The sequence below is a fragment of the Oryctolagus cuniculus genome, chromosome 2 (assembly GCF_051225735.1).
Source record: "Oryctolagus cuniculus isolate XC-2025 breed Fujian yellow rabbit chromosome 2, ASM5122573v1, whole genome shotgun sequence".
Classification (NCBI taxonomy): domain Eukaryota; kingdom Metazoa; phylum Chordata; class Mammalia; order Lagomorpha; family Leporidae; genus Oryctolagus; species Oryctolagus cuniculus.
In genome coordinates, this window is record NC_142868.1 from 152,381,655 (window position 1) to 152,398,734 (window position 17,080).

At 36.1% G+C, this 17,080-nt stretch overlaps 1 protein-coding gene and 1 non-coding gene across 15 annotated transcripts in view; both read left to right on the plus strand.

The window, feature by feature from the left end:
- The window catches only part of CCDC88A (coiled-coil and HOOK domain protein 88A), a 144,503-nt gene that overhangs the window by 42,675 nt on the left and 84,748 nt on the right, over positions 1 to 17,080 (plus strand). For all 14 annotated transcript variants that reach the window (XM_089326406.1, XM_089326407.1, XM_089326408.1 and 11 more), the window contains 4 exons: positions 4,664 to 4,733; positions 7,047 to 7,105; positions 12,930 to 13,013; positions 14,474 to 14,614. In XM_089326406.1, coding sequence (XP_089182532.1) covers positions 4,664 to 4,733; positions 7,047 to 7,105; positions 12,930 to 13,013; positions 14,474 to 14,614 — 354 coding nt within the window. The remainder of the gene's footprint in view (positions 1 to 4,663; positions 4,734 to 7,046; positions 7,106 to 12,929; positions 13,014 to 14,473; positions 14,615 to 17,080) is intronic.
- Positions 3,679 to 3,785, plus strand: LOC127490393 (U6 spliceosomal RNA). The gene has a single exon (XR_007918355.1). It is a non-coding gene; the product is annotated as a U6 spliceosomal RNA (small nuclear RNA).

Genomic DNA, 17,080 nt, shown 5'->3' on the forward strand with positions numbered 1-17,080 from the left:
CAAATAAATAAAATAAATTAAAAAAATGTATTCTGGGGCCAGCACTGTGGTGTAGCATGTAAAGTTGCCTCCTGTAGTGTCGGCATCCCATATAGATGCTGATTCGAGACCCAGCTGCTCCACTTCCAATCCAGTTCTCTGCTGTGGCCTGGGAAAGCAGTAGAAGATGGCCCAAGTCCTTGGGCCCCTTCATTCTCCTAGGAACACCCAGAGGAAGCTCCTGGCTCCTGGATTCAAATCAGCCCAGCTCTGGCTGTTGGGCCATTTGGGGAGTGAACCAGCAGATGGAAGACCTCTCTCTCTCTCCATCCCTTCCTCTCTGTAACTGTTTTTTAAATAACTAAATAAATCTTTAAAAAAAATTATATATTCTGATAGCAGAGAGAGAGCTCCCTTTGGCTAATTTACTCCCCAAATGAACATAGCAACCAGGTTTGGGCTTGGCCATGGCTAAGAGCTGTGAACTCAATCCAGTTTTCCACATCATTGGCAGGGGCCCAACCACTTGAGCTGTCACTACTGCATCCTAAGGTCTGCATTAACAGTAAACTGGAGTTAGGAGCCAGAGCTGAATATCAAGCGCAGTAAATGGTTATGGGATGTGAGCATTTTAACATTTAAGCTAAATGCCTTTACCACTAGAGCTAATTTTAATTAATATTTATTTGAGAGAGCTCCCATCTGCTTAATTCACTCTCCAAAAGCCTAAACAGCCATGGCCGGGCTGCTAAAATCTAGAGCCAGGAACTCAATTCAAGTCTCCCATGTGGGTGCAAATCTTAACAATCTTAACAAAAAAAAAAGGACAACAGTATCCATACAAATTTAAAAAAAGTACTAAAAGAAAAGTGATTCTTTGGGGCCGGTGCTGTGGCGTAGCGGGTAAAACTGCTGCTTGCAGTGCTGGGATCCCATATAAGTGCCGGTTTGAGTCCCGGCTGCTCCACTTCCAGTCTAGCTCTCTGCTATGGCCTGGGAAAGCAGAAAATGGTCCAGGTCCTGGGGCTCCTGCACCCACATGGGAGACCTGGAAGAAGCTCCTGGCTCCTGGCTTCTGATCGGTGTAGCTCCGGCTGTTGCAGCCAGCTGGGGAGTAAATCAGTGGATGGAAGACCTCTCTCTCTCTCTGCTTCTCCTCTCACTACGTAACTCTGACTTTAAAATAAATAAGTCTTTAAAAAAAAAAGATTTTTCAACTACCATTAAAATAATGATCTGAATCATTTTTGGCCCCAAAAGAAAAGAACACTTTACATTTAGGAAAATTAAATTTATTAGGCATATTTTGAATTTATGGTATTGTTATTATTAAAAAAACAAAAAAGTCAGATATCATTAATGTAGTTGCTACAGAAAGCAGATACTTCTGAGGTTTTTCTTTAACATGTGTTATAATCAACATTTGGAGCATTAATAAAACTCAGTAGCCAAGAAAACTAGATCTTGTGTTTGTTATACAACAAATGTTTTATATCTCATCATATTTTTGATTCTCATCAGATGTTCTTTGCTTTAATACCATTCCATTTTTTTTCTGTAGTCTACTAAAATATGATAAAGTAGCACCGATTCTTTTCACTCTACCCCGATAAAAGAATAAATGTATATAGAAAGTATGATAAATATAATTGTATGATGAATTTTTAAAATAGATTATAGAAGTCTCTAAGGAGAGATTGTCTTTTCAATGTATTTTTATAATTTTGTGAAATATTTAGTACAACAAATTTGTGCAATTTTAGTAATATTGTTTTCTCAATGTGTGATTCTAGAAAGTGAAATGAAATCTGAAATTCTGCGTTTAACTTTTTACTATGAAGGAAATATTAACAGATAACAGGAAGAAGGAAAACAGTTTAAATCATCTTTGAATATTAGTTAAATATTTTTATATCTGAATATACTTGAATCTTATAATTAAAGAGCAACATGAACTTTAATTTATACAAACTTGTATATCAGTAAAAAGAAAATGGGATTTAGATGGTCAGCTAAAAAACGTGGGAGCAGATCTTTGGCTTAGCTTCTTCCGTTTAGAAGTGCCTGGGTTTGATATTTGCCTCTGGCTCATGACTACAGCTTCTAGCTAATGCAGTCCTTGGGAGAAAGTGATGATGGCTCGTGTAATTGGGCTCCTGCTGCCCACGTTGGAGATTGGATTGAGTGCCTGGCTTCCGATTTTATCATGGACGTTTCGGGAGTCAACAAGTGGATGGAAACTCCCTCTCTGTCTACTTCTCAAATAAGTGAAAGCTAAAAATAGTTAACGCTAATATGTCATTTTTTTAGAGAAGTTATACAAAGCCAACTAAAGGCAATAGTAATGAAATTACCTCTAATACCTTTCAAAGCACATCTATTTTTATTTGTACATCATATCTCCTAATTCTTTTTCCTCTCTTTAATGATTTTAATTCTCTAAATCTTTCTAGACTGTCTTCATGCCGAAGGAAAATATTTACCTATTCAGTGAAATTTTACTTCAATGGCTCTGAAAAGGCTGAAATTCTCTATATTTGAATATTTTTATATCTTCAAAGTTTTTTAAGCCTTTCCTCATCTCCACTGCTTCCAGTACTCTTTCTTATTCCTTGCTTTATTTTTTTATCCTTGGCACTAATCAGAAACACTTATTTTTTTAGCTACTATTAAGGTGTAATTCCACAAGAACAAAGATCTTTGTTCACTGTTTTATTTCCAGTGTCTAGAACAATGTATGGTGAATAATAGACATCCAGTAAATGTCTGTTGAAACAATGACTGCCCTTATTTTCTCAAAACTGTCTCCTCTTTCAGTTGTTTGCTAAAATTCTTTCTCCATGCATTTTTTAAAAATAGGTTTCTAATAACTTGAATAAAGTGTCTTCATTGGTTCATATGCATGTCCATATATCATCATCCTTGACTTGTAAATGAATATGTTCCTCCTACTTAATAAAGTCATATTTGGTTCATGTATGTATTCTTTTCAATTTATTTAATCCTTAATGAGGAACATCCTTAGAGATAGGGGAAATCTGGGATTATATGATTAAATGTAACAATAATGGTTTTTAGTCTCTTTTATGTTGTGTATATTTTTAAAATATTATTTGCAAGATTGAAATAGGTAAATACAAAGAATTTTTACAAAAAATATGGATTGAATCTTCTGAAGAACCCCTATGGGAACTAAATGAGTTTGTAGAATAGTTCACTTTATAAAAATTTGTATAGTTTTTTAGTTAGTTTATTACTCACTATCAAGACTTGCAGAGATAACTTGAGGTTTGAAAATAGAGTAAAAGTAGGCTGGCACTGTGGCTCATTTGGCTAATCCTCTGCCTGCGGCGCCAGCACCCCGGGTTCTAGTCCCGATTGCTCCTTTTCCAGTCCGGCACTCTGCTGTGGCCCGGGAAGGCAGTGGAGGATGGCCCAAGTGCTTGGGCCCTGCACCCGCATGGGAGACCAGGAGGAAGCAACCAGCTCCTGGCTTCAGATTGGTACAGCGCTGGCCGTAGTATGGCCGTTATACCCTAGTATGGCCATTAGGGGAGTCAACCAACGGAAGGAAGACCTTTCTCTCTGTCTCTCTCTCACTGTCTATAACTCTCTCTCACTGTCTATAACTCTCTCTCTCTGTCTCTCTCTCACTGTCCAACTCTGCGTGTCAAAAAAATTTTAAAAATAGAGTAAAAGGTGCTCGCTTCGGCAGCACATATACTAAAATTGGAACAATACAGAGAAGATTAGCATGGCCCCTGTGCAAGGATGACACGCAAATTCGTGAAGTGTTCCATATTTTTAATAAAGGTTTAAAAAAATAGAGTAAAAGTTAAATTTTTAATTTTAATTTTTATAACCTTTAATATTTGTAAAATTTTGTCCTTTTGACTTCCTACCCTTTCCCCAAAGTAAATAGATGGTAAGTTATGGATAAAAATGTAAGCCCCAGCATACACTCTGTGAGACATTTAGATTCTTCTGTACTCTGGAGTGCATTTTTAAAAGAAATGGAAGTTCTAGTTTGAATTTAGCCATTTGGTATCATCCAAGTATAATCATACTTCATAGTATAAAAGTCAAACTATATTAACACGTGGGGTCATTAGTAATACCACATGATGAAAGGGTATGGAAGTTTGCTATCATCTTTTTGGGAAGATTGAATTGTCAGGAAGTAGAAAAGCGCTGAGGAAGATGGTGGGGCTAAGAAGTAATGGACGGCCGGCGCCGTGGCTCACTAGGCTAATCCTCCGCCTTGCGGCGCCGACACACCAGGTTCTAGTCCCAGTCGGGGCACTGGATTCTGTCCTGGTTGCCCCTCTTCCAGGCCAGCTCTCTGCTATGGCCTGGGAGTGCAGTGGAGGATGGCCCTGCACCCCATGGGAGACCAGGATAAGTACCTGGCTCCTGCCATCGGATCAGCGCGGTGCGCTGGCTGTAGCACGGCGGCCATTGGAGGGTGAACCAACGGCAAAGGAAGACCTTTCTCTCTGTCTCTCTCTCTCACACTGTCCACTCTGCCTGTCAAAAAAAAAAAAAAAAGTAATGGACTACATTTTTCATGTTTGTCTGTTTTTTAATTACAGTAAAGCATACCTACAGAAGAGTGCAAATTGAAAGTTATAGCTTGGTGAATATGTATTACCTATAACAACTACTATTATGTATGTTTTTACAGGAGACTTTGCAGCAGTTGATCATGATGTCATTGCCAAATGTCTTAATCATTGGCAAAAATCCCTTTTCTGGTAAGTATTGAAATTAGCATAATATAAAATGTTTTATCTTAGTATAATGCTATAATATTTATCAAGAGCTTGCTTATTTATATTAACTCACTAAATTTCCCACAACCATATAGAAGTTGGAGGTGATATTCCATTTTATATAGAGAGAACAGGCTTGGAATATTTGTAAGTTGAAGGTGAGACCAGACATTAAGTCTAGTGTTTTTTTCCTAATACTAAACTCATACTTTCTGTGATAATTTTGAAAGACATTTTATTTATTTTCACTTAATTTGAAAAGGCAGAAAGATACAGAGAAATTCTTTTTCTTTTCTTCCTTTTTTTTTTTTTTTTTTCTGACAGGCAGAGTTAGTGAGAGAGAGAGAGAGACAGAGAGAAAGGTCTTCCTTTTTGCCGTTGGTTCACCCTCTAATGGCCGCCACGACTGGCGTGCTGCGGCTGGCGCACCGCACTGATCCGAAGGCAGGAGCCAGGTGCTTCTCCCGGTCTCCCATGGGGGTGCAGGGGCCCAAGGACTTGCGCCATTTTCTACTGCTCTCCCAGGCCATAGCAGAGAGCTGAATTGGAAGAGGAGCAGCCGGTACTACAGCCAGCGCCCATATGGGATGCTGGCACTGCAGGTGGAAGATTAACCTACTGCGCCACAGCACCAGCCCCAATACATTATTTTCAATGAGGAAGCTGTTGATTAAATGGATTATGAGTGAATTTAGCTATTAGGAGTAATTCAATTATGTGACTTGGAAGTTTACACAGTTTTTAGAGATATTCTGGAATCTTTGATATACAGATAAAGAAATGAAAGCAAAAATTTGGCATATAGTATGGATCTATTTGCAATTCCATGCACATTTAATAAGGACCCCCTGAGATATAGGGACCAGAAATACTAAAATGTGGCTCATAGAGTAGAACGATATACTACCTGTGATGCCAGCATCCCATTTAAGCTATGGTTGCAGTCCTGGCTGCCCCACTTCCCATCCAGCTCCCTATTAATGCACCTGAGAAAGGAATGGGAGATGGTACAAGTCCTTGGGCCCATGCCACCCACATGGGAGACCTGAATGAAGTCCTTGCTCCTGTTTTCACCTTTGCCCAATCTAGGCCAGGCTGTTGCAGCCATTTAGGGAGTGAATCAGTGGATGAAAGATCTATCTTTCTCTAACTGCCTTTCAAGTAAATGAATAAATCTTTGAATAAACAAAGCAAAATGTGGCTTATTTTCTAGAAGTTCTCATGGTTTGGAGAGAATGAGATATACAGGTTACTGGGAAATTTTAAAATGATTAATGTAAAATACAGAATTTGCAAAATATTAAGGCTTATAAAATAGCTATTAATTTTCTTAAAGTTGGCAAATTTGTGAGTATTAGGGGACTATATTGGTGGTTGAATCAGGGAAGACTACGTAGAAATGTTGGAGCAATGATTACAGTTTTGATTAGTAAGCAGTTTATCAGGGGTATAGAGGTAGGGGAAGAAAGATAGGCAGAGGGAATAGCAGAAGTTAAGGTAAAGGAGAGTATATGTATGTATAGTGGGAGAATGATGATTAATGTGGCCCATTATGGTTAGAAAGTTGTTGCACAGAGAACAGGAAGAAAGTCTGAAATGAAACGTTGAACTTTACCATGCATAGGTTGGTATGATGGTGAAATCTTGCCCAAAGAAATATTTTTTTTTTTGCCAGTTGATAATTTTAAGAAAAGATTAATTGCACACTAATGGACAGGGACAATGTTCTCTCCAGTTCTGTTATAGACCATTAACTTTTATCCAGCTTGTTATATACATTTATTTTATCAGCCTCACTGAAATAGACACTTAGGGTTCTGAACTTTATGAACTTATACACAGGAAAGCCATTTGAATTTATAGGTATATGAGTCATAATACTTGTGTTTTAGTAAGAAAACACTAAGGGAAGCCAGACTAATCATTCTAATTTTTGCTGACTTTATGACATATCTCTATATCAACATAATTTGGTAGATTCTTAATTTGGTGGACGGATATAGTGTAACTATTTATGAAAAAGGAATGAATGCATAGTTAGCCATCTTCTTGTGCAAAACCTTGAAGCCTATTTATTTATACTAAAGCCCTCTGAAATTCAGATCCTTGCCCATATCTTCGGCTAGGACACTATTACATACACGTGTGCAGCACTGCTTTTTTGAAGTTTCTACTGTATTTCCTTGTAGACTTAATCCTTCGGTCAAGTTACTGTGAATATTATCTCCAGAAGTGATTCTACAGTGTGAGAATTGAAATAGAGCAAATGTACTTATCAGTTGTTTTTTATTTTAGAACAAGGCACAGAAGAAGTTAAAAAGCTACTTTTACTTTTACTAGGTTGTGCAGTTCAGGTAAGTTCAAAATGTTTTGTCATATTTTCTTTATATTTTTTCAGGCTCTAGTTTCTGAAGCATTTCAGGATGGACCATTGGTCTTCAAAGTCTATTTGGGGAAACTTTAAATAACTACATGACCTCCTAAGTAAATTATGTTGAAGAAAAACATTCTGTTACTTACTTTAAAGTTTAGTTTATTAATTGTCATGTCATTTAAAATCTTTAAATCATTTAAATATTTAATTATTATATTTCCTATTCTATGGCTTTTATTGACCCTAAGTTTTTCAGGTTTCCTAAAAGATAGCCTGGAAAACTTCTTCCAAAGCACTCTTATAATATATGTTTGCATGTGTATATGTTTTGGTAGAGACTGCAGATTAACAATAAAAGGGCAGAATTTATGAAGAATACTTTAGGAGTCTGTGTTACTGTATTGCCCTTGATCAGTAATTGTATTAATAATATAAGGGGACTTCAAGAAATTCATAGGGTGGGGGTTACAAAGGTTACCGTGCTTAGGATGGCCACAATCTCGTATCCAGAGTGCCTGGACTCAAGTCCCATCTGTGCTTCTCATCCAGGTTCCTGTTAATATACCTGGGAGACAGCAGAGAGAGGCTTAAGTACTTAGGTTTCTGCCACCAACATGGGTGACCTGAATGGAGATTCTGCCTCCTCTTTTCAGACTAAACTTGGCTGTTGCTGACATTTGGGGAGCTAACCAGCAGATTAAATATATCTTCACCCCACCCCATCACTCTGCTTCCAAATACACAAATCTTTTTTTTTTTTTTTGTGAACTTCATGGGAAGTTCACATTATCTTCCTTTTTTTAAAAATTTTTATTTATTTGAGAGACAAAGGGAGGAGTAGAAGTGGGAGGGACTCCCATTTACTGTTTCACTTCCCAAATTCCTGCAGTAGCAAAGCCGGGAGCCAGATCTTTGATGTGCATGGCAGCCCTGCCTCCCAGGGTATATATTATATATTAACAGAAAGCTAGCTGGAGTCAGGAGCTGTACTCAAGTGTCAAACCCAGGCACTCCAGTAGAAATGGGACCTAGAGTCTTAACCATTAGGCTAAATACCTATCCTCAAATTATCTTTTAATTCCATTTTTCCATGAACATTTTGAGCTCTGTTCCTAGTAGCTGTGGTTTATTTTATGCCTATTTTGTATCAATTATTATACCTTACATTGGTTTTCTCATTATGTATCTATTCTCAGATAAGGAGATTGGTATTTAGATAGGGTGATAGTTAGGCTATTAACCTAATTAAGACACTTAATCTGAGTCTCATATGGGTGGTATGGACTTAATTTGAGCCATCACCTGGTGCCTCTCCAAGGTTTGCACTGGCAGGAAGCTTGAATCAGGAGTCTGAGATGCAGATAAAACCCCTGAGGCACTTTGATAGAGGAAACAGGTACCTTAGGCCAAATACCAACCCTTCCCCCTGAGCCATATATACCACATTTTGTTCACCCATTCATCCATGTTGATAGACACTTGGTAGACATTTTGGCTGTTGTTAATAATGCTGCTATTGTATGTGGATGTACAAATGTTTGTTCAAGTTTCTGCTTGCACATTTTGGGGAGATCTACTCAGAAATGGAATTTCTAGGACATATGGTAATTCTAATTTTAGTTTTTTAAGAAATTGCTGTATTTGTTTTCCCCATAATGGTGGCACCATTTGACATTTCCACCCATGATACACAGGGTTCCAGTTTCTTCACATCCTTGCCAACACTTGTTGTTTTCTGGTTTTTATCTTTTTTTTTTTTTTTTTTTTTTTTTTTTGGTTAATACGCACCGTTTAAAGAAGAATTTTTAGTTTTTCTAGTTTTTCATATTTGAATTGTGGCTTATTTTTAATGTACTCATTTAAATTTTACTTATTTGCACTTTTTATTTGAAAGGCAGAGACAGGGATAGATATCCCATCTGTTCAGATGGACAGATCTCCTACCAGCCACTTCCCAAATGCCCGCAGTAGCCAGGGCTGGGTCATACTGAAGCCAAGAATGAGGAACTTAGTCCAGGTCTCCTACTTGAATGGCAGGGAATCAGCTACTTGAGCTATCACCATCCAACTCCCAGGTCAGGAAGCTGAAATCCGGAGTAGAACTGGAACCCACACATTCCATTATCAGATGTGTGTATCTTAACTGCTGCACCAAATGACCAACCCTGTATGTGGTTTATTTTATAAAGCTATGATTTGTTTCGAACTATGATATGGTGATCTTACTCTTACAGAAAATATGATAATGTGTTTCTTGTTTTATTATTTCTTTATTTTGGGGTGCCTTTTCCTCTAGTATAATTTTTTTGCACAAACCTGTGACCACTCTGTAAGATGAGTGAGCACTGAAAGTACTTCCACTTTGACTATGGCCTTGTCTAAATAAGGTTGGAGTTTGTGAACTCAAGAGGCTTCCATAGCCTTGGCAGCTCGTGACAAGAGCCTCGGGTGATTACTGACATCATAAATAAGAGTATCAGTTGTTAAATCAACAACAGGAGTCACTGTGCACTTGCTCCCCATGTAGGACCTCTGAATTAACGGTAAAACTAATCTTAAAACAGTACTTTATACTTAGTATATCTGTGTGGGTGCAAATTTGAAATCTTTACTCAGTATAGAGTTGATCTTCTGTATATAAAGATAATTAAAAATGAATCGTAATAAAGAATGGGATGGGAGAGGGAGTAGGAGATAAGGGTGCTTTGTGAGCGGAAGGGTGGTTATGGGGGGAAGAACTTCTATAATCCAAAAGTTGTACTTTTGAAATTTATATTTATTAAATAAAAGTTTTCTGTTAAAAAATAAATGCAGTATCCCCTACCTACATGTGACTAAGTGAAATTAATTACAACCAAATAAAATTAAATTTTCAGTTGCACTAACCGCATTCAAGTACTAAGTAGATGTGTGTAAGTCATGATTACCACAGTGGATATCACTGATACAGAACATTTGACCTGATTATTTAGCTTCAAGTTTATCTTAATCTCTTTTCCAACTTAACATCCTTTCTCTTCTGTACTTAAATCCTGTGAAATTTATTCTGTATTCTGTAAGAAAGCATAACCTATTTATAAAATATTTCCTGGATCCCAGAAACTTTAGAATCTGAATTATTGTGAGATTTAATAGAATTTATCTAATTTTAAGAATGAAGAAAGAACTTCATTTGATTTGTATGAAGACGTTGCTAAAAAATGAACTTCTAAATATAGTAGAGATAAAGAAACAGTGACCCTGGGGCTTAGAAAAGAGAAGTGAAAGGCCAGTGCTGTGGCTTTAGTAGGCTAAGCCTGTGCCTGCAGTGCTGCCGGTTCATGTCCTGGCTGCTCTTCTTCTGATCCAGCTTTCTGCTTACGCCCTGGGAAGGCAGTGAAAGATGGCCCAAGTGCTTGAACCCTTTCACCCACGTGGGAGACCTGGAAGAAGCTCCTGGCTCCTGGCTTTGGACTGGTTTAACTCTGGCCATTGCAACCATTTGGGGACTCAGTGAGTGGATGGAAGACCTTTCTCTCTGTCTCTCCCTCTTTTTTGCTGTAACTCTTTCTCTCAAATAAATAAGAATGTTAAAAAAAAAAAAAAAGTGAATCTTTTGAGACCAACAGCAGAAATGGATAGGACCATCATATTAGAGGACCCTGGTGAGTCATAGTCATTACTTTTTTTTTTTTTAATTAATTTATTTATTTGAAAGTCAGAGTTAGAGAGAGAAGGAGAGGCAGAGAGAGGTCTTACATCCAATGGTTCACTCTCCAGTTGGCTGCAATGGCTAGAGCTGCGCCAACCCTAAGCCAGGAGCCAGGAGCTTCTTCTGGGTCTCCCATGGTGGTGCAGGGGCCCAAGGACTTGGGCCTTCTTGTACTGCTTTCCCAGGCCATAGCAGAGAGCTGAATCAGAAGTAGAGCAGCCAGGTCTCGAACCGGCGCCCTTACGGGATGCCTGCGCTTCAGGCCAGGGCTTTAACCCATTGTGCCACAGCACCAGCCCTAGTCATTACCTTTTTTTTTTTTTTTTTTTTTTTTTTTTTGACAGGCAGAGTTAGACAGTGAGAGAGAGTCAGAGAGAAAGGTCTTCCTTCCTTTGGTTCACCTCCGAAATGGCCGCTATGGCTGGTGCGCTGGGCCGATCTGAAGCCATGAGCCAGGTGCTTCCTCCCGGTCTCCCATGCGGGTGCAGGGCCCAAGCACTTGGGCCATCCTCCACTGCCTTCCCGGGCAATCCAGAGAGCTGGCCTGGAAGAGGGGCAACCGGGACAGAATCCGGTGCCCCAACCAGGACTAGAACCTGGGGTGCCAGCACCGCAAGCGGAGGATTAGCCAAGTGAGCTGCAGGCGCCGGTTTAGTCATTACCTTTTGTAACAACCCTGCCATTTTATATTCTGTTTGGCTCAGAACTATGTATAGGTTAACAATTATGAAGGTAATAAAATTAAATTTAGAAATTGGGATTACTACATCTGAAAACTTATTTTGTATATACTTCAAATGTACAATGTAAAAGTAATTTTCAGTTGTTCTCACAGGGCCTGTCAGATGTTTACCAGAACCTCGCCCCAACAAAATCTTGTGTTTAAACTCACCAATTTTCATTTCATTTCCTCCAGAATCTGACTTTCTAGTCAAAACTAGGGATTGTACATTCCTGGTAGTTTGGTTTTAAACAGTATTACATCATCCTAATAATTTACTTTTTTATAGGTTGTAGAGCTTTCTGCATTCTAGGGTATCTGTTTAGTTGAGTTGTATGGCAATAGAAATAGAATGCTACTATTTGATAAATATGTAGAATATAAAGCGAAACCTTATTGATTTCTTAATGATTAGAGTCAGTTTTTTTTTGTTGTTGTTGTTAGTATATTGTCTTCACTGGTAAGGTAGTCCAGTGATTGGCCTAGAAGATCCTTCTAAGCTAAACAAGGGAGTACTGTCTATTTTGTATGCACTTCTCATTCAGTAGCTACAAGAATACAGTTATATTCACAGTTGGATTGCAGCATAAGAGGTGTAGACAGAGGCAGAGAATAAGATGCATGTTAAATTGTTAAGTCAGTACTGACTGAAAGGAAAAGGATTATGTTGGCATTTAAATATTTTTAATTTATAGAAAGCTATTTAAAAAGTTATACAGTAAAGAATTGTTCCCTTTATTCTGTTTAGCTGTATGTGTACTTAAAAATACATTATTAAATTTTTGTCCCTGGTGACTCTGTTATCTTATGTTGGAAACAAATCAAATATTTATAGTATTGCTTTATAAATGTTGAACGGGGTCACAAAAGTGAATTTATTAAGGTTGATAGAATGAAGATGTGAGAATGAATTGTAAGCTTGCAATAAAAATCACTTAAAAAAATTTTTTTTTTCTGAGAAGAAAGGCTGTGTTGTTTGGTGATAGTCAGAGTCTAACTGAGCATTTTGGCTGTATTCCGAATTCTTCCACTGACTCACTGTGTTTTTTGGCAAGTAACTTACCCTCCTTGAAACAAGTTCTTGATTCTTTACTTGTCTGTTTGTAAAGTTAGCCTAATAATATTGTACTGACCTCAAATCGGTTGTGTTAATGCTTTCCAACTTTAGAACTTTTCAGCATAAAAATAGTATGGATTTTCAGTCCTTTTTAAAATAAATGTTGCTAAATCATGATCTGTTTTTGGTTAGTATATTAGAGACAATTTAAATGCAAAACAAAACCTTCATTGTATTATTTAAAACATAGCCAAGCCTGATGAAATTTTAGTTATATACATTTTAAGGACTTTTTCCTCAAAGTATGAATGATTATTTTTACTCATTTATTTTAGTGTCAGAAAAAAGAAGAATTTATTGAAAGAATTCAAGGATTAGATTTTGATACAAAGGCAGCAGTTGCTGCACATATTCAAGAGGTAAGGACCTGTTTAGAATTTTTATGTAGTTTTTATGAAGCTCGTCATTTTATTAGGCTTGTGTTTATTTGTATGTCTCCCAAAATACTAAAAGTCATGGGATAAGCAAGAATAAATCAAAATCTAATATAAGTAAACCTTGCTTTTATACAAATTGCCTTCTCTAGAGATAGTTCCTTAAATGGATCATCTTATACATGGCAAACTAATAACTACAAATGTATTGTTGCCTGTATCTGTAAGGACATAAGGAAAAAGTATTATTTGAGAAGTGGTATGTATATGCTTGTTAGCATAGAATGATTTGTGTAGTAACTGAAAGCTGCGAAGAGTGGAATACTGCTTGTAATTAAAAACAATAGTGAGGTAAGATGGCAAGCTTTGTATTACATCGTTCCTGTATTTTCTTTTGAATGAATGAGCATGGCATAACTTTGAAGATATTATTTAACTTATAAATATATTAATGATGTAACATCCATATGAAGCTTAAATATGGGGCATATTGTGGATTGCCAAATAATTAAAGATAATATAATTTATTAACATTGATTTTTAAAACTATTTCTGTGTCTTGCTATATTTGGGCTAACAGTATTATAAAAGCTTTTTAGAGTTACAATATGTTAAATTTCACATATTGATTAGAAAAAGGAAAGAATTTCTAAATTTACTCAAGTGAAAAATAGTAGTTTTAAAAATATTATCTATGTAGGTGTCTTAGTATTCTGTATATCATCTTTTCTCTTAGTTAACATTCATAGAGCCCAGACTTCTTGTCAGTAACATTATTTTCCATAGTAAGCATATTGGTACTTTATAAGATAGAGTTTTTTGGTAATCTCTCATATATCTTTGTGATTTTACTTCATTTTGTGCTCAGTGATATTACTGAATTTGCTAAGTCATTGAAAGTGTTATTTTTGCTGTTTGTTCTGAAAGTTAAAGCAAAATACCACATTTGGAAAGTAAGAAGTGTGTTTATATTGAGGGTCTTTTTAAGCTTCTGTGACAATACTATCTTCAGAATCTACAAAGACTTAGCTGTATAAGAATAAAAATGCAATTACATGCACTTATATTCTAAAAGATTAAGAACCTTTTGCTTTTGACTCTGATACAGTAAATTTAAAGCCTTATCTAAAGAAAAGTCAAATACTTTCAAATCATTTGTCAGATATATATCAGTATTACTTTTCTTTAGGATTGCCTTGAGTTAAAATTGTTGTGTTGACTAGCAAATGAATATTAATTTACTTAAAGATTATATCAAGGTAAAAATAATTTATAGTTTCATCATTAATTCCAAAGGATTTCAAGTTCTTCTTTAGACATCATATTGGCTTTTATATTTTTATTTTATGAGTTATATAATATTTGAGCTTCTATTATCCTAAAATAAAATAGATTTTTAAGTATTAGTCTTCTTGTTGTTGTTTATTTTGGTTGCTTTTCTAAAGGTAACTCACAATCAGGAAAATGTATTTGATCTGCAATGGATGGAAGTAACTGATATGTCTCAGGAGGACATAGAACCACTCTTGAAAAATATGGCATTGCATCTGAAAAGACTTATAGATGAGAGAGATGAACATTCTGAGGTTTGTAAATTTCTTTTATTATCAAAGTTTGCTTTCAAAAAAATATAATAGCTGTAAAAGTTTTAAATTGATATTTTTTTTCTAAATACGATTCTCTCTTGTTCTCTGTGGGGGATTGATTCCTGGACACCTCCCCCTCCACACACATATCCATGGATGCTCAAGTCCATTAAATGGCATAATATTTGTATATAACTTGTGACTTTTTTTCATGTACTTTAATCATCTTTAGGTTATCCTAATACCTACTACAGGGTAAATGCTCTGTAAATAGTTGAATTGGTGTGCTGTATTGTTTATGGAGTACTAGAAAGCAAAAAAGATTATACATGTTCAGTAGAGACACAGTTTTTTTTCCTGACTATTTTTCATACACAGTTGGATCTAGTAGTGTTGAAACCATGTATAGGGAGGGCTGACTGTCCTGTCTTGTGTGTGTATGAAAAACATGGGAACCAGAAAGGAGGTGTAAGAACCCCAAAATGCTAGTTAACGAATTGTGATTAGGTTTTCCTTTATCCTTTCTTTTTAAATTAGTATTTTTCTCCTTTTATTCTTGTGTGTTTTTCAAGTATTCCCACAGCTCTGGCAACAGTATAGAAGTGTGAAACTGAAGATGTAGTTGATGAAAGTGGAAAAGTTATTGCCTTGAAGCAAAACAATTTGCCTAAGATTAATGTGTTAGTTGTATTACCACATTTTGAAGTTGTTAAGTATTAATAAAAGGAGCATAACAGGTATTCTAAATCAAATGTCCCACAAAAGCCCTCAAATTTTTTAGTCAGTAGTCTGATGAAGTGTGGTTTTTAAAAAGAATTGCAATAAGCTCCTTTAAAATCGTATATTGGTTTTTAAGAAAGAGCAAAATTGCACTGAATATTCTGCCTATACTCTGAAAGTAATTCTTAATTTTGGAGAAGTCCAGACATTACTGCATGCCATGGTGAGTAATATTTTCTTAATCTCATGCCAAAGTACTGTGCCATTCAAAAGAATATATAGCTTTGATTTGCTGTTCATTTTATATGCATAAGACAGCTTTAGGGCTTCTTTATGTAGAGATTTGTGTGATTTCTCTTGAAAGCAGTGGAATACCACATGGAGCAATTTCCCAAAGATTTTTTTCAGGACAGAACTTTGATAGCTTTATAGAATATATAATTAGTTCTGCTGGGAATTTTCAATTTTCTTCAGGCATTAAAAGAGAACAAAATATAGGAAATAAATATTTTAGAAAAATAAATGGCAGTGAGATCACAAAAGAATAGAATGAATTGAAAAACATCCCTAGTATTTATCAAACTTATCGTGATACTTGGTTTCATTTTCAGTCTGATTTTTGAGGTATATGCTGAATCTCTTTTGTTAAAGTGTCTTTAATGATTTACTCATTTTCTGGAACATTCTTCCATTTGTATTTCAACTTAACAAAGGTATTTACAATAAGATGTCCTCTAGCTTCTAAGTAATTCTGAAAGTCTGTACTTTCACGTGACTGATAGGCATATAAAATTTTTTTTAATGAAAATTAATTCTAGTTTTAAGTTTCATGCTGGTTTAACTGATTTTTTCCCCAGAAACCTTTTATTTAAGGAATACAAAATTCATGTATTTTGTAAGTACTTTAGGAACAGTAATTCTTCCCACTGTACCCGCCCTTCCAGCCCTCCTCCTCTTCCTTCTCCTATTCCCATTCTAATTTTTTACTAAGATCTATTTTCAATTAACTTTATACACATATGATTGACTATATACTAAATAAAGAGTTCAACAAATAGTATGACCAAAAAAAAAAAACAAAAAAAAAAAAACCTGTCTTCAACAATTGAGAACAAGAGCTGTTCAAAGGCATTGGATCTCAAAGCATCAATTTCACTTCTCTGGATTACCTTTTAGGTGCTCTGTTAGTTTTCATACATCAGGAACAACATATGGTGTTTCTCATTTGGGACTGGCTTATTTCACTGAGTATGATATTTTTTTCATCCATTTTGTTGCAAATGACACATTTTCATTTTTCTTTTACTGCTGTGTAGTATTCCATGGTGTATATATCCCATAATTTCTTTATCCAGTCTTCACTTGACAAGTATTGGGTTGATTCCATATCTCTCAGCTATTGTGAATTGAGCTGCAATGAACATGGGGGTACAGATAACTCTTTCAAATGCTGATTCTGTTTCCCTTGGGTAAATTCCCAGCAGTGGGATGGCTTGGTCATATGGTAGTTCTATATTCAGATTTCTAAGCTATCTCCATACTGTCTTCCACAGTGGCTGTACCAGTTTACATTCCCACCAAGAGTGGATTAAGGTACCTTTCTCCCCACACCCTCACCAACATTTGTTGTTTGTTGACTTTCTGTATGAAAGCCATTTTGATGGGGGTGAGGTGAAACCTCATTGTGATTTTGATTTGCGTTTCCCTGTTGGCTAGTGATCCTGAGCATTTTTTCATGTGTCTGTT